This window comes from Rhinopithecus roxellana, chromosome 16 (genome assembly GCF_007565055.1).
Source record: "Rhinopithecus roxellana isolate Shanxi Qingling chromosome 16, ASM756505v1, whole genome shotgun sequence".
NCBI lineage: Eukaryota > Metazoa > Chordata > Mammalia > Primates > Cercopithecidae > Rhinopithecus > Rhinopithecus roxellana.
Window position 1 is genome coordinate 42,198,642 of NC_044564.1, and position 27,036 is coordinate 42,225,677.

General features: G+C 39.9%; 1 protein-coding gene across 1 annotated transcript in view; it reads right to left on the reverse strand.

The window, feature by feature from the left end:
* VPS13A (vacuolar protein sorting 13 homolog A) overlaps nt 1-27,036 on the reverse strand; it is a 257,283-nt gene that overhangs the window by 137,483 nt on the left and 92,764 nt on the right. Inside the window, 3 exon segments of the mRNA XM_030919695.1 lie at nt 2,036-2,192; nt 2,636-2,790; nt 5,542-5,626. Of these exon segments, the coding sequence (XP_030775555.1) occupies nt 2,036-2,192; nt 2,636-2,790; nt 5,542-5,626 (397 nt within the window).

Consider the following 27,036-nt stretch of genomic DNA (forward strand, 5'->3'; position numbering starts at 1 on the left):
ACTTTGTTTACACATTTATTCATTCATTGAACAAGCATTTACTGATCATTTACTTTGTGCAAGAAACTGCTATTCACTCCCTCTGAGAAAACAGAAACAAAAATATTACAGAAATAAGCACCATAATAACTGTATACTCCTTTTTCTGTTTGCAAGGGTTTTTTAATCCTTTGTTCTTGGGAAAACAAACATAAGAATAAACATAAAAATTAGTTAACTGCTATAAAGTTCCTGGGTTATTAGGGAACACTGTCACATTGGTTTGCTTTTCTTTCCAACTACTAGAGCAAACTGTTTCTTGATGATTTAGCAATCATGTTCCTTGGTATTTACCCAGTGAAACTGAAAATTTACGTCTACACAAAAACTTGCATTCAAATGTTCACAGCAGCTTTATTAACAATTGGTAAACCTTGGAAGCAACCAAGATATCCTTCAGTACATGAATGGATAAATAAACTGTGGTACATCCAGACAAGAGTATCATTCATTGCTAAAAAAGAAATGGGCTACCCAGTTATGCAAAGACATGGAGGTAACTTCAGTATATATTACTAAGTGAAATAAGTCAATCTGAAAAGGATATATGTGATTCCAAATATGTGACATGCTGGAAAAACTATGGAGACACTAAAAGGATCAGCAGTTGCCAGGGGTTACCGTGGGAGGGAGGGACAAATAGGTGGAGCACAGAGGATTTCTAGGGTAGTGAAACTACTCCACATGAGAAGGTAATGGTAGATGCATGTCATTATACATGTCCTAACAGAAAGTATAACAGCAACAGTGAACTTTAAATTGCGGACTCCTGGTAATAATGATGTGTCAGTGTAGGTTTATCAATTGTAACAAATGTATCACTCTGGTGGAGGATGTTGATAATGAAAAAGCCTATGCAGGTGTGGGTACAACGAGTATATGGAAAACCTCTGTACCTTCTGCTCAATTGTCCCATGAATCTAAAACTGCTCTAAAAAATAAAGTCTATTTAAAAAATTTTAATTCCACCTCTGCTCATACATAATATTACTATGCTACAAAGGAGTTTAATGAAATGAAACTGGTGTCCTAATAATTCCCTCTACTGTTCACAAATATCCTTCAAGAAAAAATCCAAAAAATAGAAATGAAGAAATATAAATACAATCCTCCTAATTACCTAACATAGGAAACAGAACACTTCCTTAGGGATCATATATCCATTATGATTCCGGAACACAAAAGGTTTGCAGTAAGCAGAACACTGCCCTCTGCCCCCAACAAAAATACCTACACTCTAATCCCCCGGAATCTGAGAATAGGTTAACTCATACGGCAAAAGGGACTTGGAAGACGTGATTAAGGTTAAGGTTTAAGGTATATTATCCTGGATTATCGAGGTGCGTCCAATCTAATCACTGGAGTTTGAAGAGTGGAAGCAAAAGGCAGAAGAGGAGGTTAGAGATATGGCAACATGAGGAGTATCCGATGCCTTGTAGTGGTTAGCAGCTAGGTGCAAAAAGCAACAGAGGCCTAAGGGCAGCCATCTGCTAACAGGCAACAAGAAAACATAGACTTAAAGCATGTGTAAATGAATTTTGCCAACACCTGACTGAACAACGAAATGGACCTCCTCTAGCGCCTCCTGAAAGGAAGTCCTACTGACACCTTGAGTTTTGCCCACTGAGACTTGTGTCAGACTTCTGCCATACAGAACTTTAATAAATTTGTGTTGTTTTTAAGCACACTAAGTTTGTGGTAAATTGTTAGAGCAACAATAGGAAACTAATTCAGTGTTCCAATCCTCAGTTAAGTAGATTTAAAATTCAACCATTACCATCTGATTTTCCATAATGAATAAAATTATCTTCATTTTATCTCCGGTGTACCCACCAGATTACCAACTATAAAAGTTAAAGATTAACTAAAAATGGAATGGTTCTCTGAGAATATTTTGGCAAATGTACTGATTCGGAGCCTAAAGAATTGAAAACTCTCTAGCAGGTAGTCAAACAACGAAATTAATTTAATTATTTTAAAAAATAGAGATTCTCACCCAAGTATTCTGGGCATTTTAAGCAGAACTCTTTCAAGAAGGCATTTGCTTTCAAATCGTATGTTCTAATGTCAATTTCTGTGCCCAATCCTAAAACATGAATTTCTACCACAGATAGTTCACAATCTCCAACAAGGTGATAAAACTCGATCAAAACCTGGAGAAGAAAGAAAAAAGAAACTACCAGTACATAAAACAAAAACATGTTTAGTGCATAGTGGTTACATGTGAATATATGAGGTATACATACAATTGATATATTATTATCTAAAATTTAGGAGAGATTTTATACTCACACAGACATAAAATACACACACAACATAAATAATCGTTTTCACAAAAACATGTATTGAATACCCACAATATATCATTTAAACCCCTCATTCTTGATTAAGGAAGTTAATCTTATTAAAAAAATAAAAATAAAAAAAAGAGAGTGAAGAAGAATCACACAGCCAAGTCTGGATTTAGTTTAATTAGAGTGAAAAAGATAGTGGGATGAAAAAGATAGTGCTTATTAACAATGAGACTATATCGTAAGCTGTAAATAGTAGAAACAGCAAACAAATTAAGCCATGTCAATTTCACCATAGTACCTACCTTTGGTACTTCAAATCGTATTTTAAACGTAGTCACATTTACTGAACAATCCTGCTTTTGTAACTTTCTGGTTCGAATACTTTTAACTCCAGTTGGGAACTGAAGAGGTTCTTCCAAGGGACTACATGGTGCATCAAAAAATTCCTCCTCTGAATCTAAATTTCACAGAACATTATTTAAGTCAATAATTAAAATGATCAATTTAACAGTATTTCAATATTTTTCTGAAATAAATATGAACACAAAAACACTAAGGCTCTCTTTTAAATATCAAATATAAACATGAGAACCAAAATAAATAGAAAATAATACAGACATTACTGTACTTTTTTATTGTCAATTTTAAACAAAGGGATACTGTACTTTTAAATAACATTCTTGGCGACTAAGCAGCATGGAACATTATAAGATGTAATCTTTAGCTTAAGAAGCCCATCTTTTGAAATCATTAGTCTATTTTAAAATTGCTTAAATTTTACAGGAAATGCCAATGCCAATGATATACACACCATGAATACTCCAAGTAATGTGTTAATATGCTCACTCTACCTGGATAATGTAACAGGACTTAGGTATAAACTCTGCAATATTTTTTTTTTGAGACGGAGTCTTGCTCTGTCACCCAGGCTGGAGTGCAGTGGCCAGATCTCAGCTCACTGCAAGCTCCGCCTCCCAGGTTTACGCCATTCTCCTGCCTCAGGCTCCGGAGTAGCTGGGACTACAGGCGCCCGCCACCTCGCCCGGCTAGTTTTTTGTATTTTTTAGTAGAGACGGGGTTTCACGGTGTTAGCCAGGATGGTCTCGATCTCCTGACCTCGTGATCCGCCCGTCTCGGCCTCCCAAAGTGCTGGGATTACAGGCTTGAGCCACCGCGCCCGGCCCAACTCTGCAATGTTAGCAGCAGAGTTTGAATGAAGTAGACTGAAATCAAGCACTGCTTTGTATACGTATATACATACAAATATAGTATATGTATATACACGTTGATGTACATACACACATGCACTGATATTAAAAAGGACTAAAAAGCATTAGATAACTTAGTAAAACCAATAAAACAAGGTTTAAATGAAACAATCAGAATTATATCCCTAATAAACTAAGCTTGAAATTAAAGTAGATGATCTCACAAACAACTTCTCTCCGGTGAGTATAAAAAAAAAAAAAAAAAAAAATTCTTCTCTAAGAAACCAAGAATCGGCCAGGCATGGTGGCTCATGCCTGTAATCCCAGCTCTTAGGGAGGCCGAGGTGGGCAGATCACGAGGTCAGGAGATCGAGACCATCCTGGCTAATACGGTGAAACCCCGTCTCTACTAAAAATACAAAAAATTAGTTGGGCGAGGTGGCGGGTGCCTGTAGTCCCAGCTACTCGGGAGGCTGAGGTAGGAGAATGGCGTGAACCCAGGAGACGGAGCTTGCAGTGAGCCAAGACAGCGCCACTGCACTCCAGCCTGGGCGACAGAGCAAGATTCCGTCTCAAAAAAAAAAAAAAAAAAGAAACCAAGAATTGACATGGCAATTTCTGTTATTTAACATTTATCAATTTTTAAAGTCTTAAAAACATAGACATACACCTTTTCTTTCTAATATGGTCATTAAAAAGCAGATATTTGGTATCAGAATAGTTATAAATTTTTATATGTAAATGTAGATAATTATTAAGATGATTCTCCTTTAATAATAATGATATTTTTAAAAATGTTTTAAATATACTATAGCAAAATTTTCCAAATAACTAAAAAACACATTAGAAATTAAGACATCTATGAAGTTTTGTGGCACTTTTTAATTCACAGTCAAATAAAGATAATTAACTTATTAGTGGTCCCTGTCACTTTTCTTTTTTTTTTTTGGATTCGGACTCTCGCTCTGTCGCCAGGCTGGAGGGCAGTGGCACGATCTCTGCTCACCGCAACCTCTGCCTCCTGGGTTCAAGCGATTCTCCTGCCTCAGCTTCCCTACACTACAGGTGTGCGTCACCACGCCCAGTTAATTTTTGTACTTTTAGTAGAGACGGGGTTTCACCATGTTGGCTAGAATCGTCTCAATCTCTTGACCTTGTGATCCACCGGCCTTGGTCTACCAAAGTGCTGGGATTACAGGCATGAGCCACTGCACCCGGCTGGTCCTTGTCATTTTGAGTTCAACTTTATACCAAAAAAATCCCATTGCAAAAACAACTTTAAGGAATTGTGCTATTTTAAGTAAATTTTAGTTAAAATTTCCTGAATATATACAAATATTTGTTATTGCCTGAAATTTCTTATATGACTATTGAAGACCAAAATATGCCACTCGAAAACATGACTTTTTGGCATAAGGATTATTATACTAAGTCAATTATTTTGAGAAACAGCAGACAGGAAAAGCTCTGAAGACAGATCCTAAGTTTCCCTTTTGTAAGGGAAATTAACATTTATAAGAGAAATCTACCCTGTAAAGGTATCTTCCTTTCTGCTCCAGGGAAGATGACTCTTACTCACAAGACATTCTTATCAAAAGAGAAAACATTGACAAATCTGCGTAAGAAACTTTACCCTTGTGCACCGTATGTTTTCTGGTCGCCTTCCCATACACCTTGCCTCCCCAGCAACCCCTATCCCTGAAGCTCAAAACCTCTTTTCCTTTGTTTAAGTCCAACTGGTATATAAACCCAAATTTTAATCACCACCTTGAGTTACTCATCCCTGAGTTTCTTGCATGTACCCGTGAAATATGAATGCCAGTAAATCTGCTTGTTTTCTCATGTTAATCTGTCTTTCATTCATAGAACCTCAACCAATAACCTAGATTTTAAAAGGAAAAGATATTTCCCTTCCTCTGTGTGGTCCTTTGAGAAAAATATGCCTCAAAACAGAAATTTTAATAAAGTAAGAAAAATATCCTTAAGCAGTTTCATTTTACCATCTTCAGAAACAGACGGAAGTTCCAAGAGAGGAATTATTTTCTGTGAAATCTGTGATGTTCCCAAAGAAGTAGATGTTTGAATCTGAAAGAAAAGTAATTCACTGTTGATTAGCGCAAAAATGTTTATTCACCGCTTATTCCAAAGATGTTTATTCACCACTTATTCCAAAGATGTTTATTCAAAGTTCTACAACAGTTTTGACAAAAAGCTATCCAATTTGAATTAACTGAGAACATATCAGGTCTAAATTAGAAAAATAAATTATAAAATGCAGATTTTAAAGAAGTAGTTTTACAATTTTAAGGCTAAATAAAAATTGTAGAACTGTTGTAATAATGTCCTTGATGACAGGCTTTGAGTAGAAAGAGATCTTATATTTTAACTCGACACAGTATTAAATCAGGACATCTGTGAGGAACACACAAGTCACAATACCTAAAGCCTCTAGAATTGGGGAATTCAGTTTTATTTTTAATCTCTGAAAGATACTTCAGGAAATTTACTTTTCTACAGTTTGGGGAAATAGAGCACATATAAAAACAAATTTTACAGTTTAAAAAATAATAATAAAAGACCCACCTGAATTTTCCAACCCAGCCAAGCAATAAAACATTACCATATCCTGACCTAGAAGCATCTTCTTATGTGTTCCTCCTGGAGCTCATTCCTCCTTGTCACGCTCCCTACCTCTCATCATGATCTTGCTTTTATTTAGTTGTTTGTACTACAGCACCTATGAATGATTATCTAAATAATACGTCATTTACTCCTGCCTCTTTCCAAACTGTAGCATATATGACATACATTTTCCCATGACTTCCTTCTTTTACAAAACAATGTTTAAATTTTAGCCACACCCATAGTTTACTGAATTTTACTGTGACACTGCATTGCACTGAGGAATAAACCACTACTTATTTGTCCACTATACTGTTGGTGAGCATTTGTGTTGCTTACAGAGTTTTGCTTTTGCTTGTATGCTTCTCATATATTCTAGATACAAGACTGGACTTGTAAAAATATTTTTGTAAATATTTTCCCCAAGAGGATGGTTAGATGGTTTGCCTTTTCACCTTTTTTTACAAAGTCTTTCAAAGAGCAGAAAAATTTAATTTTTATAAAGTCCAATTTATTTTTTTTCCTCCTGATATAGGTGCTTGTGGCTAAAACTTCCCCAAAGAGTAAAATTATATATGTTCACCTTAGCACTATCAAACCATTTTCATAAGTGGTGATAAGACATTATACTAACACCAGCAGCACAGTTTCAGTATCTCCATATCCTCACAATGCTTAGGGTGTTCGAAGATTTTAAATTATATCAGTCTCACTGGCCATGTCATTCTAGTTTTAGTTATAATTTCACAAATGCATAATGGTTACATATCATATCAAACACAAACAGCTTCCTTGGTTATTTGTGTTTCCCCTTCTGTGAAATCCTGCTTATTTTGGAAAGCAGCAGCAGCATTTTTTTTTTTTTTTAAGTATGTTATAATCTACTACACAAAGTACATAAACTCTAAAGTTCAATACATTTTCAGAAAGTAAACACACTCAACCGACCAACTACCCAGGTCCAGTACGAAACATTACAAGCAACTCATAAGCCTCCCTTAAGCTCCTTGCAATCATTAGGCATCCCCCCAAAAGCAACAATTATGTTACCTTAATTTCAACTTTTAATGTTTTGAAATTTTTGTATCTTACATTTATTAGTGAAACTGGGCTATTATTTTCCTCTTCTATAATGTAGTTGTTAGGTTTTAGGAAACAAGTTTTGTTAAGCTCTTAAAGGAATTTGCAAGTAATCCTGCATTCTATTCCCTAAAATACCCTGGAGTCTTGAGGGAAGCTCCCCCGATTCTCGATCACTGCCCATCACTGCTACATGTACTAGTATTTTTTTTTCCTGAGTAGTATTCTACATATGAATATACTATTTTTTCTTATCCATTCCCTTGTGGATAGACAATTGGGTTTCATGCAACTTTTTACTATTATGAATAACCCTACCATGAGAATTCTAGTTCAAGTCTTTTGGTGGGCATATGACTTCATTTCTCTTGGGTAAAAACCTAGGAGCAGAATTCCCAAGTTATATGGTAAGTATATACTTAACCTTATTTTTAAAATCTACCAAACTATTACAAAGGGTTATGCTATTTTCAAGTTTCACAAGTAACGTGTGAGTTTTAAATCCTTGTCATGACAATACCTTGACATGGTATTATCTTTCTTCTCACTTTTAGCCATTCTAAACATTGTGCAGTAGTATTTCTATGTAGCTTTGATTTGCATTTTTCTGGTGAGTAAAAAAGTCGAACATCTTTTCATGTTATCTGTTTAGTCATTTATTATTGAGCTGTTAGTCTTCTCATATATTTTAGATACAAGACTGGACTTGTAAAAACATTTTTGCAAATATTTTTCCCAAGTGGATGGTTAGATGGTTTGTCTTTTCACCTTTTTTTACAATGTCTTTCAAAGAGCAGAAAAATTTAAATTTTATAAAGTCCAATTTATTTTTTTTCCTCCTGTTATATTTGCACTTTTTATATCCTAAGATATCTTTTTTTTTTTTATAATACTTTAAGTTCTAGGGTACATGTGCATAACGTGCAGGTTTGTTACATATGTATATTTGTGCCATGTTGGTGTGCTGCACCCATCAACTCGTCAGCACCCATCAATTCATCATTTATATCATGTATAACTCCCCAATGCAATCCCTCCCCCTTCACCCCTCCCCATGATAGGCCCCAGTGTGTGATGTTCCCCTTCCTGAGTCCAGGTGATCTCATTGTTCAGTTCCCACCTATGAGTGAGAACATGCGGTGTTTGGTTTTCTCTTCTTGTGATAGTTTGCTAAGAATGATGGTTTCCAGCTGCATCCATGTCCCTACAAAGGACGCAAACTCATCCTTTTTTATGGCTGCATAATATTCCATGGTGTATATGTGCCACATTTTCTTAATCCAGTCTGTCACAGATGGACATTTGGGATGATTCCAAGTCTTTGCTATTGTGAATAGTGCTGCAATAAACATACGTGTGCATGTGTCTTTGTAGTAGAATAATTTATAATCCTTTGGGTATATACCCAGTAGTGGGATGGCTGGGTCATATGGTACATCTAGTTCTAGATCCTTGAGGAATTGCCATACTGTTTTCCATAATGGTTGAACTAGTTTACAATCTCACCAACAGTGTAAAAGTGTTCCTATTTCTCCACATCCTCTCCAACAACTGTTGTTTCCTGATTTTTTAATGATTGCCATTCTAACTGGTGTGAGATGGTATCTCATTGTGGTTTTGATTTGCATTTCTCTGACGGTGAGTGATGATGAACACTTTTTCATGTGTCTGTTGGCTGTATGAATGTCTTCTTTTGAGAAATGTCTGTTCATATCCTTTGCCCACTTTTGGATGGGGTTGTTTTTTTTTGTATATTTGTTTGAGTTCTTTGTAGATTCTGGATTTTAGCCCTTTGTCAGATGAGTAGATTGCAAAAATTTTCTCCCATTCTGTAGGTTGCCTGTTCACTCTGATGGTAGTTTCTTTTGCTGTGCAGAAGCTCTTTAGTTTAATTAGATCCCATTTGTCAATTTTGGCTTTTGCTGCCGTTGCTTTTGGTGTTTTAGACATGAAGTCCTTGCCCATGCCTATGTCCTGAATGGTACTACCTAGATTTTCTTCTAGGGTTTTTATGGTATTAGGTCTAACATTTAAGTCTCTAATCCATCTTGAATTAATCTTCGTATAAGGAGTAAGGAAAGGATCCAGTTTCAGCTTTCTACTCATGGCTAGCCAATTTTCCCAGCACCATTTATTAAATAGGGAATCCTTTCCCCATTTCTTGTTTCTCTCAGGTTTGTCAAAGATCAGATGGCTGTAGATGTGTGGTATTATTTCTGAGGACTCTGTTCTGTTCCATTGGTCTATATCTCTGTTTTGGTACCAGTATCATGCTGTTTTGGTTACTGTAGCCTTGTAGTATAGTTTGAAGTCAGGTAGCGTGACACCTCCAGCTTTGTCCTTTTGACTTAGGATTGTCTTGGCAATGCGGGCTCTTTTTTGGTTCCATATGAACTTTAAAGCAGTTTTTTCCAATTCTGTGAAGAAACTCATTGGTAGCTTGATGGGGATGGCATTGAATCTATAAATAACCTTGGGCAGTATGGCCATTTTCACGATATTGATTCTTCCTATCCATGAGCATAGTATGTTCTTCCATTTGTTTGTGTCCTCTTTGATTTCACTGAGCAGTGGTTTGTAGTTCTCCTTGAAGAGGTCCTTTACATCCCTTGTAAGTTGGATTCCTAGGTATTTTATTCTCTTTGAAGCACTTGTGAATGGAAGTTCATTCCTGATTTGGCTCTCTGCTTGTCTGTTACTGGTGTATAAGAATGCTTGTGATTTTTGCACATTAATTTTGTATCCTGAGACTTTGCTGAAGTTGCTTACCAGCTTAAGGAGATTTTGGGCTGAGACGATGGGGTTTTCTAAATATACAATCATGTCATCTGCAAACGGGGACAATTTGACTTCTTCTTTTCCTAACTGAATACCCTTGATTTCTTTCTCTTGCCTGATTGCCCTAGCCAGAACTTCCAACACTATGTTGAATAGGAGTGGTGAGAGAGGGCATCCCTGTCTTGTACCAGTTTTCAAAGGGAATTTTTCCAGTTTTTGCCCATTCAGTATGATATTAGCTGTGGGTTTGTCATAAATAGCTCTTATTATTTTGAGGTACGTTCCATCAATACCGAATTTATTGAGCGTTTTTAGCATGAAGGGCTGTTGAATTTTGTCAAAAGCCTTTTCTGCATCTATTGAGATAATCATGTGGTTCTTGACTTTGGTTCTGTTTATATGCTGGATTATGTTTATTGATTTGCGAATGTTGAATCAGCCTTGCATCCCAGGGATGAAGCCCACTTGATCATGGTGGATAAGCTTTTGGATGTGCTGCTGAATCCAGTTTGCCAGTATTTTATTGAGGATTTTTGCATCGATGTTCATCAGGGATATTGGTCTAAAATTCTCTTTTTTTGTTGTGTCTCTGCCAGGCTTTGGTATCAGGATGATGTTGGCCTCATAAAATGAGTTAGGGAGGATTCCCTCTTTTTCTATTGATTGGAATAGTTTCAGAAGGAATGGTACCAGCTCCTCTTTGTACCTCTGGTAGAATTCAGCTGTGAATCCATCTGGTCCTGGACTTTTTTTGGTGGGTAGGCTATTAATTGTTGCCTCAATTTCAGAGCCTGCTATTGTTCTATTCAGGGATTCAACTTCTTCCTGGTTTAGTCTTGGGAGAGTGTAAGTGTCCAGGAAATTATCCATTTCTTCTAGATTTTCTAGTTGATTTGCGTAGAGGTGTTTATAGTATTCTCTGATGGTAGTTTGTATTTCTGTGGGGTCCGTGGTGATATCCCCTTTATCATTTTTTATTGCATCTATTTCATTCCTCTCTCTTTTCTTCTTTATTAGTCTTGCTAGCGGTCTGTCAATTTTGTTGATCTTTTCAAAAAACCAACTCCTGGATTCATTGATTTTTTGGAGGGTTTTTTGTGTCTCTATCTCCTTCAGTTCTGCTCTGATCTTAGTTATTTCTTGCCTTCTGCTAGCTTTTGAATGTGTTTGCTCTTGCCTCTCTAGTTCTTTTAATTGTGATGTTAGAGTGTCAATTTTAGATCTTTCCTGCTTTCTCTTGTGGGCATTTAGTGCTATAAATTTCCCTCTACACACTGCTTTAAATGTGTCCTAGAGATTCTGGTACGTTGTATCTTTGTTCTCATTGGTTTCAAAGAACATCTTTATTTCTGCCTTCATTTCGTTATGTACCCAATAGCCATTCAGGAGCAGGTTGCTCAGTTTCCATGTAGTTGAGCGGTTTTGATTGTGTTTCTTAGTCCTGAGTTCTAGTTTGATTGCACTGTGGTCTGAGAGACAGTTTGTTATAATTTCTGTTCTTTTACATTTGCTGAGGAGTGCTTTACTTCCAATTATGTGGTCAATTTTGGAATAAGTGCGATGTGGTGCTGAGAAGAATGTATATTCTGTTGATTTGGGGTGGAGAGTTCTATAGATGTCTATTAGGTCCGCTTGGTGCAGAGATGAGTTCAATTCCTGGATATCCTTGTTAACTTTCTGTCTCGTTGATCTGTCTAATGTTGACAGTGGAGTGTTGAAGTCTCCCATTATTATTGTATGGGAGTCTAAGTCTCTTTGTAAGTCTCTAAGGACTTGCTTTATGAATCTGGGTGCTCCTGTATTGGGTGCATATATATTTAGGAGAGTTAGCTCTTCCTGTTGAATTGATCCCTTTACCATTATGTAATGTCCTTCTTTGTCTCTTTTGATCTTTGATGGTTTAAAGTCTGTTTTATCAGAGACTAGGATTGCAACCCCTGCTTTTTTTTGTTCTCCATTTGCTTGGTAGATCTTCCTCCATCCCTTTATTTTGAGCCTATGTATGTCTCTGCATGTGAGATGGGTCTCCTGAATACAGCAGACTGATGGGTCTTGACTCTTTATCCAGTTTGCCAGTCTGTGTCTTTTAATTGGAGTATTTAGTCCATTTACATTTAAGGTTAATATTGTTATGTGTGAACTTGATCCTGTCATTATGATATTAACTGGTTATTTTGCTCATTAGTTGATGCAGTTTCTTCCTAGCCTCCATGGTCTTTACATTTTGGCATGTTTTTGCAATGGCTGTTACCGGTTGTTCCTTTCCGTGTTTAGGGCTTCCTTCAGGGTCTCTTGTAAGGCAGGCCTGGTGGTGACAAAATCTCTAAGCATTTGCTTATCTGTAAAGGATTTTATTTCTCCCTCACTTATGAAACTTAGTTTGGCTGGATATGAAATTCTGGGTTTAAAATTCTTTTCTTTAAGAACGTTGAATATTGGCCCCCACTCTCTTCTGGCTTGTAGAGTTTCTGCCGAGAGATCTGCTGTTAGTCTGATGGGCTTCCCTTTGTGGGTAACCCGACCTTTCTCTCTGGCTGCCCTTAAGATTTTTTCCTTCATTTCAACTTTGGTGAATCTGGCAATTATGTGTCTTGGAGCTGCCCTTCTCGAGGAGTATCTTTGTGGCGTTCTCTGTACTTCCTGAATTTGAATGTTGGCCTGCCCTACTAGGTTGGGGAAGTTCTCCTGGATTATATCCTGAAGAGTGTTTTCCAACTTGGTTCCATTTTCCCCCTCACTTTCAGGCACCCCAATCAGACGTAGATTTGGTCTTTTTACGTAATCCCATACTTCTTGCAGGCTTTGTTCATTTCTTTTTCTTCTTTTTCTTTTGGTTTCTCTTCTCGCTTCATTTCATTCATTTGATCCTCAATCGCTGATACTCTTGCTTCCAGTTGATCGAGTCGGTTACTGAAGCTTGTGCATTTGTCACGTATTTCTCGTGTCATGGTTTTCATCTCTGTCATTTCGTTTATGACCTTCTCTGCATTAATTAGTCTAGCTGTCAATTCTTCCACTCTTTTTTCAAGATTTTTAGTTTCTTTGCGCTGGGTACGTAATTCCTCCTTTAGCTCTGAGAAGTTTGATGGACTGAAGCCTTCTTCTCTCATCTTGTCAAAGTCATTCTCTGACCAGCTTCGATCCGTTGCTGGCGATGGGCTGCGCTCCTTTGCAGGGGGAGATGCGCTCTTATTTTTTGAATTTCCAGCTTTTCTGCCCTGCTTTTTCCCCATCTTTGTGGTTTTATCTGTCTCTGGTCTTTGATGATGGTGACGTACTGATGGGGTTTTGGTATAGGTGTCCTTCCTGTTTGATAGTTTTCCTTCTGACAGTCAGGACCCTCAGCTATAGGTCTGTTGGAGATTGCTTGAGGTCCACTCCAGACCCTGTTTGCCTGGGTATCAGCAGCAGAGGTTGCAGAAGATAGAATATTGCTGAACAGCGAGTGTACCTGTCTGATTCTTCCTTTGGAAGCTTCCTCTCAGGGGTGTACTCCACCCTGTGAGGTGTGGGGTGTCAGACTGCCCCTAGTGGGGGATGTCTCCCAGTTAGGCTACTCAGGGGTCAGTGACCCACTTGAGCAGGCAGTCTGTCCGTTCTCAGATCTCAACCTCCGTGTTGGGAGATCCACTGCTCTCTTCAAAGCTGTCAGACAGTGTCGTTCGTGTCTGCTCAGGCCTCTCCTGCTTCCACTGTTGTTTTTTTAGCTGAGCCCTGCCCCCAGAGGTGGAGTCTATAGAGACAGGCAGGTTTCCTTGAGCTGCGGTGAGCTCCACCCAGTTCGAGCTTCCCAGTGGCTTTGTTTACCTACTTAAGCCTCAGCAATGGCGGGCGCCCCTCCCCCAGCCTCGCTGCTGCCTCGCGGTTAGGTTGTCGCAGACTGCTGTGTTAACAATGAGGGAGGCTCCGTGGGCGTGGGACCCTCCAGGCCAGGTGAGGGATATATTCTTCTGGTGTGCCCGTTTGCTTAAAGCGCGGTATTGGGGTGGGAGTTACCTGATTTTCCAGGTGTTGTGTGTCTCAGTTCCCCTGGCTAGGAAAAGGGATTCCCTTCCCCCTTGCGCTTTCCAGGTGAGGCGATGCCTCGCCCTGCTTCAGCTCTTGCAGGTCCGGCACTCCCTAGTGAGATGACCCCAGTACCTCAGTTGAAAATGCAGAAATCACCGGTCTTCTGTGTCGCTCGCGCTGGGAGTTGGAGACTGGAGCTGTTCCTATTCGGCCATCTTGCTCCGCCCCTCCTACCCTAAGATATCTTTACCTACTGCAAGGAGTCAAACATTTTCTCCAACATTTTTTTTTTTTTTTTTTTTTTTTTCTGTTTTATTTTATTTTTTTTTTTTTTTTATTTTTTTTTTTATTATACTTTAAGTTCTAGGGTACATGTGCATAACGTGCAGGTTTGTTACATATGTATACTTATGCCATGTTGGTGTGCTGCACCCATCAACTCGTCAGCACCCATCAATTCATCATTTATATCATGTATAACTCCCCAATGCAATCCCTCCCTCCTCCCCCCTCCCCATGATAGACCCCAGTGTGTGATGTTCCCCTTCCCGAGTCCAAGTGATCTCATTGTTCAGTTCCCACCTATGAGTGAGAACATGCGGTGTTTGGTTTTCTCTTCTTGTGATAGTTTGCTAAGAATGATGGTTTCCAGCTGCATCCATGTCCCTACAAAGGACGCAAACTCATCCTTTTTTATGGCTGCATAGTATTCCATGGTGTATATGTGCCACATTTTCTTAATCCAGTCTGTCACAGATGGACATTTGGGTTGATTCCAAGTCTTTGCTATTGTGAATAGTGCCGCAATAAACATACGTGTGCATGTGTCTTTGTAGTAGACTAATTTATAATCCTTTGGGTATATACCCAGTAGTGGGATGGCTGGGTCATATGGTACATCTAGTTCTAGATCCTTGAGGAATTGCCATACTGTTTTCCATAATGGTTGAACTAGTTTACAATCCCACCAACAGTGTAAAAGTGTTCCTATTTCTCCACATCCTCTCCAACACCTGTTGTTTCCTGACTTCTTAATGATTGCCATTCTAACTGGTGTGAGATGGTATCTCATTGTGGTTTTGATTTGCATTTCTCTGATGGCCAGTGATGATGAGCATTTTTTCATGTGTCTGTTGGCTGTATGAATATCTTCTTTTGAGAAATGTCTGTTCATATCCTTTCCCCACTTTTTGATGGGGTTGTTTGTTTTTTTCTCGTATATTTGTTTGAGTTCTTTGTAGATTCTGGATATTAGCCCTTTGTCAGATGAGTAGGTTGCAAAAATTTTCTCCCATTCTGTAGGTTGCCTGTTCACTCTGATGGTAGTTTCTTTTGCTGTGCAAAAGCTCTTTAGTTTAATTAGATCCCATTTGTCAATTTTTGCTTTTGCTGCCGTTGCTTTTGGTGTTTTAGACATGAAGTCCTTGCCCATGCCTATGTCCTGAATGGTACTACCTAGATTTTCTTCTAGGGTTTTGATGGTATTAGGTCTAACATTTAAGTCTCTAATCCATCTTGAATTAATCTTCGTATAAGGGGTAAGGAAAGGATCCAGTTTCAGCTTTCTACTTATGGATAGCCAATTTTCCCAGCACCATTTATTAAATAGGGAATCCTTTCCCCATTTCTTGTTTCTCTCAGGTTTGTCAAAGATCAGATGGCTGTAGATGTGCGGTATTATTTCTGAGGACTCTGTTCTGTTCCATTGGTCTATATCTCTGTTTTGGTACCAGTACCATGCTGTTTTGGTTACTGTAGCCTTGTAGTATAGTTTGAAGTCAGGTAGCGTGACGCCTCCAGCTTTGTCCTTTTGACTTAGGATTGTCTTGGCAATGCGGGCTCTTTTTTGGTTCCATATGAACTTTAAAGCAGTTTTTTCCAATTCTGTGAAGAACGTCATTGGTAGCTTGATGGGGATGGCATTGAATCTATAAATAACCTTGGGGAGTATGGCCATTTTCACGATATTGATTCTTCCTATCCATGAGCATGGTATGTTCTTCCATTTGTTTGTGTCCTCTTTGATTTCACTGAGCAGTGGTTTGTAGTTCTCCTTGAAGAGGTCCTTTACATCCCTTGTAAGCTGGATTCCTAGGTATTTTATTCTCTTTGAGGCAATTGTGAATGGAAGTTCATTCCTGATTTGGCTCTCTGCTTGTCTGTTGCTGGTGTATAAGAATGCTTGTGATTTTTGCACATTAATTTTGTATCCTGAGACTTTGCTGAAGTTGCTTATCAGCTTAAGGAGATTTTGGGCTGAGACGATGGGGTTTTCTAAATATACAATCATGTCATCTGCAAACAGGGACAATTTGACTTCTTCTTTTCCTAACTGGATACCCTTGATTTCTTTCTCTTGCCTGATTGCCCTAGCCAGAACTTCCAACACTATGTTGAATAGGAGTGGTGAGAGAGGGCATCCCTGTCTTGTGCCAGTTTTCAAAGGGAATTTTTCCAGTTTTTGCCCATTCAGTATGATATTAGCTGTGGGTTTGTCATAAATAGCTCTTATTATTTTGAGGTACGTTCCATCAATACCGAATTTATTCAGCGTTTTTAGCATGAAGGGCTGTTGAATTTTGTCAAAAGCCTTTTCTGCATCTATTGAGACAATCATGTGGTTCTTGTCTTTGGTTCTGTTTATATGCTGGATTACGTTTATTGATTTGCGAATGTTGAACCAGCCTTGCATCCCAGGGATGAAGCCCACTTGATCATGGTGGATAAGCTTTTTGATGTGCTGCTGAATCCGGTTTGCCAGTATTTTATTGAGGATTTTTGCATCAATGTTCATCAGGGATATTGGTCTAAAATTCTCTTTTTTTGTTGTGTCTCTGCCAGGCTTTGGTATCAGGATGATGTTGGCCTCATAAAATGAGTTAGGGAGGATTCCCTCTTTTTCTATTGATTGGAATAGTTTCAGAAGGAATGGTACCAGCTCCTCCTTGTACCTCTGGTAGAATTCAGCTGTGAATCCATCTGGTCCTGGACTTTTTTTGGTGGGTAGGCTATTAATTGTTGCCTCAATTTCAGAGCCTGCTATTGGTCTATTCAGGGATTCAACTTCTTCCTGGTTTAGCCTTGGGAGAGTGTAAGTGTCCAGGAAATTATCCATTTCTTCTAGATTTTCTAGTTGATTTGCGTAGAGGCGTTTATAGTATTCTCTGATGGTAGTTTGTATTTCTGTGGGGTCAGTGGTGATATCCCCTTTATCATTTTTTATTGCATCTATTTGATTCCTCTCTCTTTTTTTCTTTATTAGCCTTGCTAGCGGTCTGTCAATTTTGTTGATCTTTTCAAAAAACCAACTCCTGGATTCATTGATTTTTTGGAGGGTTTTTTGTGTCTCTATCTCCTTCAGTTCTGCTCTGATCTTAGTTATTTCTTGCCTTCTGCTAGCTTTTGAATGTGATTGCTCTTGCCTCCCTAGTTCTTTTACTTGTGATGTTAGAGTGTCAATTTTAGATCTTTCCTGCTTTCTCTTGTGGGCATTTAGTGCTATAAATTTCCCTCTACACACTGCTTTAAATGTGTCCCAGAGATTCTGGTATGTTGTATCTTTGTTTTCATTGGTTTCAAAGAACATCTTTATTTCCGCTTTCATTTCGTTATGTACCCAGTAGTCATTCAGGAGCAGGTTGTTCAGTTTCCATGTAGTTGAGCGGTTTTGATTGAGTTTCTTAGTCCTGAGTTCTAGTTTGATTGCACTGTGGTCTGAGAGACAGTTTGTTATAATTTCTGTTCTTTTACATTTGCTGAGGAGTACTTTACTTCCAATTATGTGGTCAATTTTGGAATAAGTGCGATGTGGTGCTGAGAAGAATGTATATTCTGTTGATTTGGGGTGGAGAGTTCTATAGATGTCTATTAGGTCCGCTTGGTGCAGAGATGAGTTCAATTCCTGGATATCCTTGTTAACTTTCTGTCTCGTTGATCTGTCTAATGTTGACAGCGGAGTGTTGAAGTCTCCCATTATTATTGTATGGGAGTCTAAGTCTCTTTGTAAGTCTCTAAGGACTTGCTTTATGAATCTGGGTGCTCCTGTATTGGGTGCATATATATTTAGGAGAGTTAGCTCTTCCTGTTGAATTGATCCCTTTACCATTATGTAATGGCCTTCTTTGTCTCTTTTGATCTTTGATGGTTTAAAGTCTGTTTTATCAGAGACTAGGATTGCAACCCCTGCTTTTTTTTGTTCTCCATTTGCTTGGTAGATCTTCCTCCATCCCTTTATTTTGAGCCTATGTATGTCTCTGCATGTGAGATGGGTCTCCTGAATACAGCAGACTGATGGGTCTTGACTCTTTATCCAGTTTGCCAGTCTGTGTCTTTTAATTGGAGCATTTAGTCCATTAACATTTAAGGTTAATATTGTTATGTGTGAACTTGATCCTGCCATTATGATATTAACTGGTTATTTTGCTCGTTAGTTGATGCAGTTTCTTCCTAGCCTCGATGGTCTTTACATTTTGCCAAGTTTTTGCGATGGCTGGTACCGGTTGTTCCTTTCCATGTTTAGGGCTTCCTTCAGGGTCTCTTGTAAGGCAGGCCTGGTGGTGACAAAATCTCTAAGCATTTGCTTATCTGTAAAGGATTTTATTTCTCCTTCACTTATGAAACTTAGTTTGGCTGGATATGAAATTCTGGGTTTAAAATTCTTTTCTTTAAGAACGTTGAATATTGGCCCCCACTCTCTTCTGGCTTGTAGAGTTTCTGCCGAGAGATCTGCTGTTAGTCTGATGGGCTTCCCTTTGTGGGTGACCCGACCTTTCTCTCTGGCTGCCCTTAAGATTTTTTCCTTCATTTCAACTTTGGTGAATCTGGCAATTATGTGTCTTGGAGTTGCTCTTCTGGAGGAGTATCTTTGTGGCGTTCTCTGTATTTCCTGAATTTGAATGTTGGCCTGCCCTACTAGGTTGGGGAAGTTCTCCTGGATGATATCCTGAAGAGTGTTTTCCAACTTGGTTCCATTTTCCCCCTCACTTTCAGGCACCCCAATCAGACGTAGATTTGGTCTTTTTACGTAATCCCATACTTCTTGCAGGCTTTGCTCATTTCTTTTTCTTCTTTTTTCTTTTGGTTTCTCTTCTCGCTTCATTTCATTCATTTGATCTTCAATCGCTGATACTCTTTCTTCCAGTTGATCGAGTCGGTTACTGAAGCTTGTGCATTTGTCACGTATTTCTCGTGTCATGGTTTTCATCTCTGTCATTTCGTTTATGATCTTCTCTGCATTAATGAGTCTAGCTGTCAATTCTTCCACTCTTTTTTCAAGATTTTTAGTTTCTTTGCGCTGGGTACGTAATTCCTCCTTTAGCTCTGATAAGTTTGATGGACTGAAGCCTTCTTCTCTCCTCTCGTCCAAGTCATTCTCTGACCAGCTTTGATCCGTTGCTGGTGATGGGCTGCGCTCCTTTGCAGGGGGAGATGCGCTCTTATTTTTTGAATTTCCAGCTTTTCTGCCCTGCTTCTTCCCCATCTTTGTGGTTTTATCTGTCTCTGGTCTTTGATGGTGGTGACGAACTGATGGGGTTTTGGTATAGGTGTCCTTCCTGTTTGATAGTTTTCCTTCTGACAGTCAGAAGGACTCTCTGTTGGTCTGTTGGAGATTGCTTAAGGTCCACTCCAGACCCTGTTTGCCTGGGTATCAGCAGCAGAGGTTGCCGAAGATAGAATATTGCTGAACAGCGAGTGTACCTGTCTGATTCTTCCTTTGGAAGTGTCCTCTCAGGGGTGTACTCCACCCTGTGAGGTGTGGGGTGTCAGACTGCCCCTAGTGGGGGATTTCTCCCAGCTAGGCTACTCAGGGGTCAGGGACACACCTGAGCAGGCAGTCTGTCCGTTCTCAGATCTCAACCTCCGCGTTGGGAGATCCGCGGCTCTCCCCAAAGCTGTCAGACAGAGTCGTTCGCGTCTGCACCGGCTCCCGCTACTTCCCCTGTTGGTCTTCAGCTGTGCGCTGTCCCCAGAGGTGGAGACTACAGAGACAGGCAGGCTTCCTTGAGCTGCTGTGAGCTCCACCCAGTTCGAGCTTCCCAGCGGCTTTGTTTACCTACTTAAGCCTCAGCAATGGCGGGCGCCCCTCCCCCAGCCTCGCTGCTGCCTTGCGGATAGATCGCGGCAGACTGCTGTGTTAGCAGTGAGGGAGGCTTCGTGGGCGTGGGACCCTCCCGGCCAGGTGTCGGATATATTCTCCTGGAATGCCTGTATGCTTACAGCGCAGTATTGGGGTGGGAGTTACCCGATTTTCCAGGTGTTGTGTGTCTCAGTTCCCCTGGCTAGGAAAACGGATCCCCTTCCCCCTTGCGCTTCCAGGTGAGGCGATGCCTCGCCCTGCTTCAGCTCTCGCTGGTCAGGCTGCAGCAGCTGACCAGCACCGATTGTCCGGCACTCCCTAGTGAGATGACCCCAGTACCTCAGTTGAAAATGCAGAAATCACCGGTCTTCTGTGTCGCTCGCGCTGGGAGTTGGAGACTGGAGTTGTTCCTATTCGGCCATCTTGCTCCGCCCCCCCAACATTTTTTGTTTCAGAAACTATACTTGTGGACTTTATACTTAGGTCTATGTTTCATTTCAAGTTAAATTCTGCTTATGATATAAGATAAGGGTTGAAATTAATTTACTTTCCACATGGAAATCCGGTTGTTTCGGCACCATATGTTGAAAAGTTGATCCTTCCCCCACTTAGCTAGGCTGGCATCTTTGTAATAAATCAAATACATATTAACCATATATTGTACAATTATTATAATTTTTTTTTTGAGACAGATTCTCCTGTCACCCAGGCTGGAGTGTAGTGGCACAATCTCGGCTCACTGGAACCTCCACCTCCCAGGTTCAAGTGATTCTCGTGCACAGCCTTCTGAGTAGCTGGGACTATAGGTGTGCACCACCACGCTAATTTTTATATTTTTAGTAGAGATGGGATTTCATCATGTTGGCCAGGCTGGTCTTGAACTCCTGGCCTCAAGTGATTTGACCAGCTGCAAGGAGAAACAAGACTGTGCCTTCAACATTTTACTTACAAATCTCCACAGCTAAATATCCAAGTTCATCACTAGAACATAATTTAACCAAGATCTTTGCTGCTTTATAACAAGGACCACATTCCCTTCGATGTCAAATAACACATTCCTCATTTCCACTTGAGGTCTCACCAGAAACAGCTTGAACGTCCATATTTTATATCAACAATTTATTCAGCGATAGAATCTAGGTTTTTTTCTAACATGTACCTCAAAATTCTTCCAGTCTCTACCCATTACCCAGTTCTAAAGCCACTTCCACATTTCTAAGTGCTTGTTAAGCAACAACTCACTGCTTGGTACCAAATCTATATGAGATAGGTAGAGCTGCCATAACAAAATACCACAGACTAGGTAACTTAAACAACAGAAACCTATGTTCTCACAGTTCTGGAGGCCACCTCTATCATTAGCTTACAGATGACCTCCTTTCTGTGTCCTCACATGGGCTTTCCTCAGTGTGCATGCATCTCTGGTGTCTCTTTGTGAGACCAAATTTCCTTTTCTTATAAAGACACCAGTCAAACTGGATTAGCGCCCACTCTAGTAGTCTCATTTTAACTTAATCACTGCTGTAAAGAATCTATCTGTAAATACAGTCACAATGTGAAATAGCAGAGTTAGGGTTCAGTATATAAATTTTGAGAGACACAATTCAGCCCATACACTATGTACAAATTTAACAACATATATTAACGAACGGATGCTTAAGCTACAAATCACCAATTTTTAAGAACTTAAAAAGACCTAAGCAAATGGAAAGATACACCATGTTAATGAATTGAAAGACTCAATACTTCTAAAATGTTAATTCTCCCAAATTCATGACACAATTTCTATCCAAATCTCAGCAGAAATTTTTGTGGAAATTGATAAGTTGATTCTAAGAGGAAAAAGAATCAGTCAAAAACATTTTGGAAATACAAAAAGTTGGAGGACTAACCTTTCTGGATTTCAAGACATTAAGCTATAGTATAATTAAGACAGTATGATATCAACAAAAGGACAGAAACAGATGGAAATGGTAGACACAGAAACCACTAGAAAAGAACAGTCTGAAATAGACTGACACAGTCTATTTATAGTCTGTGTCATATATAGTCAACTCAACAGTAAAAGAATAGTCTTTTTAACAAATAAAATGGAAATAACTATAAATGCAGGTGTGAAACTAGAAAGAGGATCCCATCACATGCACCGCATAGAAAAATTAAATGGATGAGAGACCTAAGTATAAAACCTAACTCTAAAAAATTTCCAGAATAAAGACATAGGGAAAAATCTTCTTGATCTTAAATTAGGCAAAAATTGCACGGATGTGATACAAAAAGCTCAATATCTGGAGAAAATATTGCTAAATTCAACTGTATTAAAATTAAACTTTTGCTCTCCAAAAAACAGTTAAAGAAACAAAAAAACTCACCAACAGACTAGGAAAAGAATATTGCAAAACACTAAAGTGAACACTAAAGTGTTCAGGAGTAATGGGACATTAACTCACTTTTTTTCTTTTTTTTTGAGACGGAGTCTCGCTCTGTCGCCCAGGCTGGAGTGCAGTGACTCAATCTCGGCTCACTGCAACCTCTGCCTCCAGAGTTCAAGCGATTCTCCTGTCTCAGCCTCCTGAGCAGTTGGGATTACAGGTGCCCACCACCACGCCTGGCTAATTTTTGTATTTTTAGTAGAGATGGGGTTCCACCATGTTGGCCAGGCTGGTCTCGATCTCCTAACCTCAAATGATCTGCCTGCCTCTGGCTCCCTAAGTGCTGGGATTACAGATGTGAGCCACCACACCCAGCTAGTAACGTACTCTCTAACAGACTGAGGATAAAACTCGTTTACACTGGTGGCTGGCAAGATGGCTGAATATGAACAGCTCCAACCTGCAGCTCCAGGCAACATCAATACAGAAGGCTGGTGATTTCTGCATTTCCAACTGAGGTACTCGGCTCATCTCACTGGGACTGGTTTGACAGTGGATGCAACCAACGGAGGGTGAGCTGAAGCAGAGTGGGGTTTTGCCTCACCCAGGAAGCGCAAGGGGTCAGGAACTCCCTCCCACAGCCAAGGGAAGCCCTGAGGGACTGTGCCATGAGGAATGGTGCACTCTAGCCCAGATACGACACTTTTCCCACGGTCTTTGCAACCCACAGACTGAGAGATTCCCTCAGGTGCCTACACCAACAGGGCCCAGGGTTTCAAGCACAAAACTGGGCAACCATTTGGGCAAACACCAAGCTAGCTGAAGGAGCTTGTTTTCATACCCCAGTGGCACCTGGAATGCCAGCAAGACAGAACCATTCACTCCCTTGGGAAGGGGGCTGAAGCCAGTCTTGCTCAGCGGATCGCACTCCCATGGAGCCCAGCAAGCCAAGATCCACTGGCTTGAAATTCTCACTGCCAGCACAGCAGTCTGAAGTCAACCTGCGACACTGGAGCTTGGTGGGGGGCGGGGCACCCCCACTGCCAAGGCTTGAATAGGCAGCTTTTCTCTCACAGTGTAAAATAAGCCATCTGGAAGTTCAAATTGGGCAGAGCCCACCACAGCTCAGCAAAGCCCCTGTAGACAGACTGCCTCTCTAGACTCCTCCTCTTTGGACAGGGCATCTCGGAAAGAAAGGTATCAGTCCCAGTCAGGGGCTTATAGATAAAGCTCCAGTCTCCCTGGAACAGAGCACCTGGGGGAAGGGCCAGCTGTGGGCGCAGCTTCAGCAGACTTAAACATTCCTGCCTGCCAGCTCTGAAGAGAGCAGCAGATCTCCCAGCACAGGGCTCGAGCTCTGCTAAGAGACAGACTGCCTTCTCAAGTGGGTCCCTGACCCCATGCCTCCTGACTGGGAGACACCTCCCAGCAGGGGTCGACAGACACCTCACACAGGACAGCTCTGGCTGGCATCTGGTGGGTGCCCCTCTGGGGCGAAGCTTCTGGAGGAAGGAACAGGCAGCAATCTTTGCTGTTCTGCAGCCTCCACTGGTGATATACAGGGAAAGAGGGTCTGGAGTGGACCTCCAGCAAACTCCAGCAGACCTGCAGCAAAGTGGCCTGTTAGAAGGAAAGCTAACAAACAGAAAGGAACAGCATGAACATCAACAAAAAGGACATCCACACAGAAACGCCATCCGAAGGTCACCAACATCAAAGACTCAAGGCAGATAAATACACGAAGATTAGGGAAAAACCAGCACAGAAAGATTGAAAATTCCAAAAACGAGAATGCTTCTTCTTCTCCAAAGGATCACAACTCCTTCCAGCAAGGGAACAAACTGGACAGAAAATGAGTTTGCAGAATTGACAGAAATAGGCTTCAGAAGGTGGGTAATAACAAACTCCTCTGAGCTAAAGGAGCATGTTCTAACCCAATGCAAGGAAGCTAAGAACCTGGAAAAAAGGTTAGAGGAATTGCTAACTAGAATAACCAGTTTAGAGAAGAACATAAATGACCTGATGGAGTGAAAAAACACAGCACGAGAACTTTGTGAAGCACATACAAGTATCAACAGCCGAATCGATCAAGCGGAAGAAAGGATATCAGAGACTGAAGATCGACTTAATGAAATAAAGCATGAAGACAGGATTAGAGAAAAAAGAACGAAAACGAACAAAGCTTCCAAGAAATATGGGACCATGTGCAAAGACCAAACCTACATTTGATTAGTGTACCTGAAAGTGGTGGGGAGAATGGAACCAAGCTGGAAAACACTCTTCAGGATATTATCCAGGAGAACTTCCCCAACCTAGCAAGACAGGCCAATATTCAAATTCAGGAAATACAGAGAACACCACTAAGATACTCCTCAAGAAGAGCAACCCCAAGACACATAATCGTCAGATTCACCAAGGTTGAAATGAAGGAAAAAACGCTAAGGGCAGCCACAAAGAAAGGTTACCCAAAAAGGGAAGCCCATCAGACTAACACTGGATCTCTCTGCAGAAACCCTACAAGCCAGAAGACAGTGGGGGCCAATATTCAACATTCTTAAAGAATAAAGCAAGTTTTTAGAGACCTACAAAGAGTCTTAGACTCCCATACAATAATAGCAGTAGACTTTAACACCCCACTGTCAATATAAGACAGATCAACAAGACAGAAAACTAACAAGGATATTCAGGACTTGAACTCAGCTCTGAACCAAGCAGACCTAACAGACATCTACAGAACTCTCCACCCCAAATCAACAGAATATACATTCTTCTCAGCACCACTTCACACTTATTCTAAAATTAACCACGTAATTGCAGGAAAAACAAGCCTCAGCAAATGCAAAAGAATGGTAATCATAACAGTCCCTCAGGCCACAGTGCAATCAAATTAGAACTCAGGATTAAGAAATTCACTCAAAACCGCACAACTACATGGAAACTGAACAACCTGCTCCCGAATGACTACTGGATAAATAATGAAATTAAGGCAGAAATAAGTAAGTTCTTTGAAACAATGAGAACAAAGACATAACATACCAGAATCTCTGGGACACAGCTAAAGCAGTGTTTAGATGAAAATTTATAGCACTAAATGCCCACAGGAGAAAGCGGGAAAGATCTAAAATTGACACCCTAACATCACAATTAAAGAACAAGAGAAGCAAGAACAAACAAATTCAAAAGCTAGCAGAAGACAAGAAATAACTAAGATCAGAGCAGAACTGAAGGAGATAGAGACACGAAAAACCCTTCAAAAATATCAATGAATCCAGGAACTGGTTTTTTGAAAAGATTAACAAAATACATAGACCACTAGCCAGACTAATAAAGAAGAGGAGAGAGAAGAATCAAACAGATACAATAAAAAATGCTAAAGGGGATACCACCACTGATTCCACAGAACTATGAACTACTATCAGAGAATACTATAAACACCTCTAGACAAATAAACTAGAAAAATCTAGAAGAAATGGATAAATTCCTGGACACATACACTCGCTCAAGACTAAACCAGGGAGAAGTCGAATCCCTGAATAGATCAATAACAAGTTCCAAAATTGAGGCAGTAATTAATAGCCTACCAATGAAAAAAAGCCCAAGAGCAGATAGATTCACAGCCAAATTCTACCAGAGGCACAAAGAGGAGCTGGTACCATTCCTTCTGAAACTATTCCAAACAATGGAAAAAGAGGGAGGGATTCCTCCCTAACTCATTTTATGAGGCCAGCCTCATCCTGCCACCAAAACCTGGGAGAGACACACACAAAAAAGAAAATTTCAGGCTAATATCCCTGATGAACATCAATGTGAAAATCCTCAATAAAATACTGGCAAACCAAATCCAGCAGCACATCAAAAAGCTTAATCCACCACAATCAAGGTTGGCTTCATCCCTGAGATGCAAGGCTGGTTCAACATACGCAAATCAATAAACGTAATCCATCACATAAACTGAACCAATGACAAAAACCACATGATTACCTCAATAGATTCAGAAAAGGCCTTTGATAAAATTCAACACCCCTTCATGCTAAAAATTCTAAATAAACTAGGTATTCATGGAATGTATCTCAAAATACTAAGAGCTATTTATGACAAAGCAATAGACAATATTATACTGAATGGGCAAAACCTGGAAGCATTCCTTCTGAAAACTGGTACAAGACAAGACTGTCTTCTCTCACCACACCTATTCAACATAGTATTAGAAGTTTTGGCCAGGGAAATCAAGCAAGAGAAAGAAATAAAGGGTATTCAAAAAGGAAGAAAGGAAATTGAATCGTCTCTGTTTGCAGATGACATGACTGGGTATTTAGAAAATCTCAACGCCTCAGCCCAAAATCTCCTTAAGCTGATAAGCAACTTCAGCAAAGTCTCACGATACAAAATCTATGTGCAAAAATCACAAGCATTTCTATACACCAATAACAGACAAATAGAGAACCAAATAATCAGTGAAATCCCATTCACAATTGCTACAAAGAGAATAAAATACCTAGGAATCCAACTTACAAGGGATGTGAAGGACCTCTTCAAGGAGAACTACAAACCACTGCTCA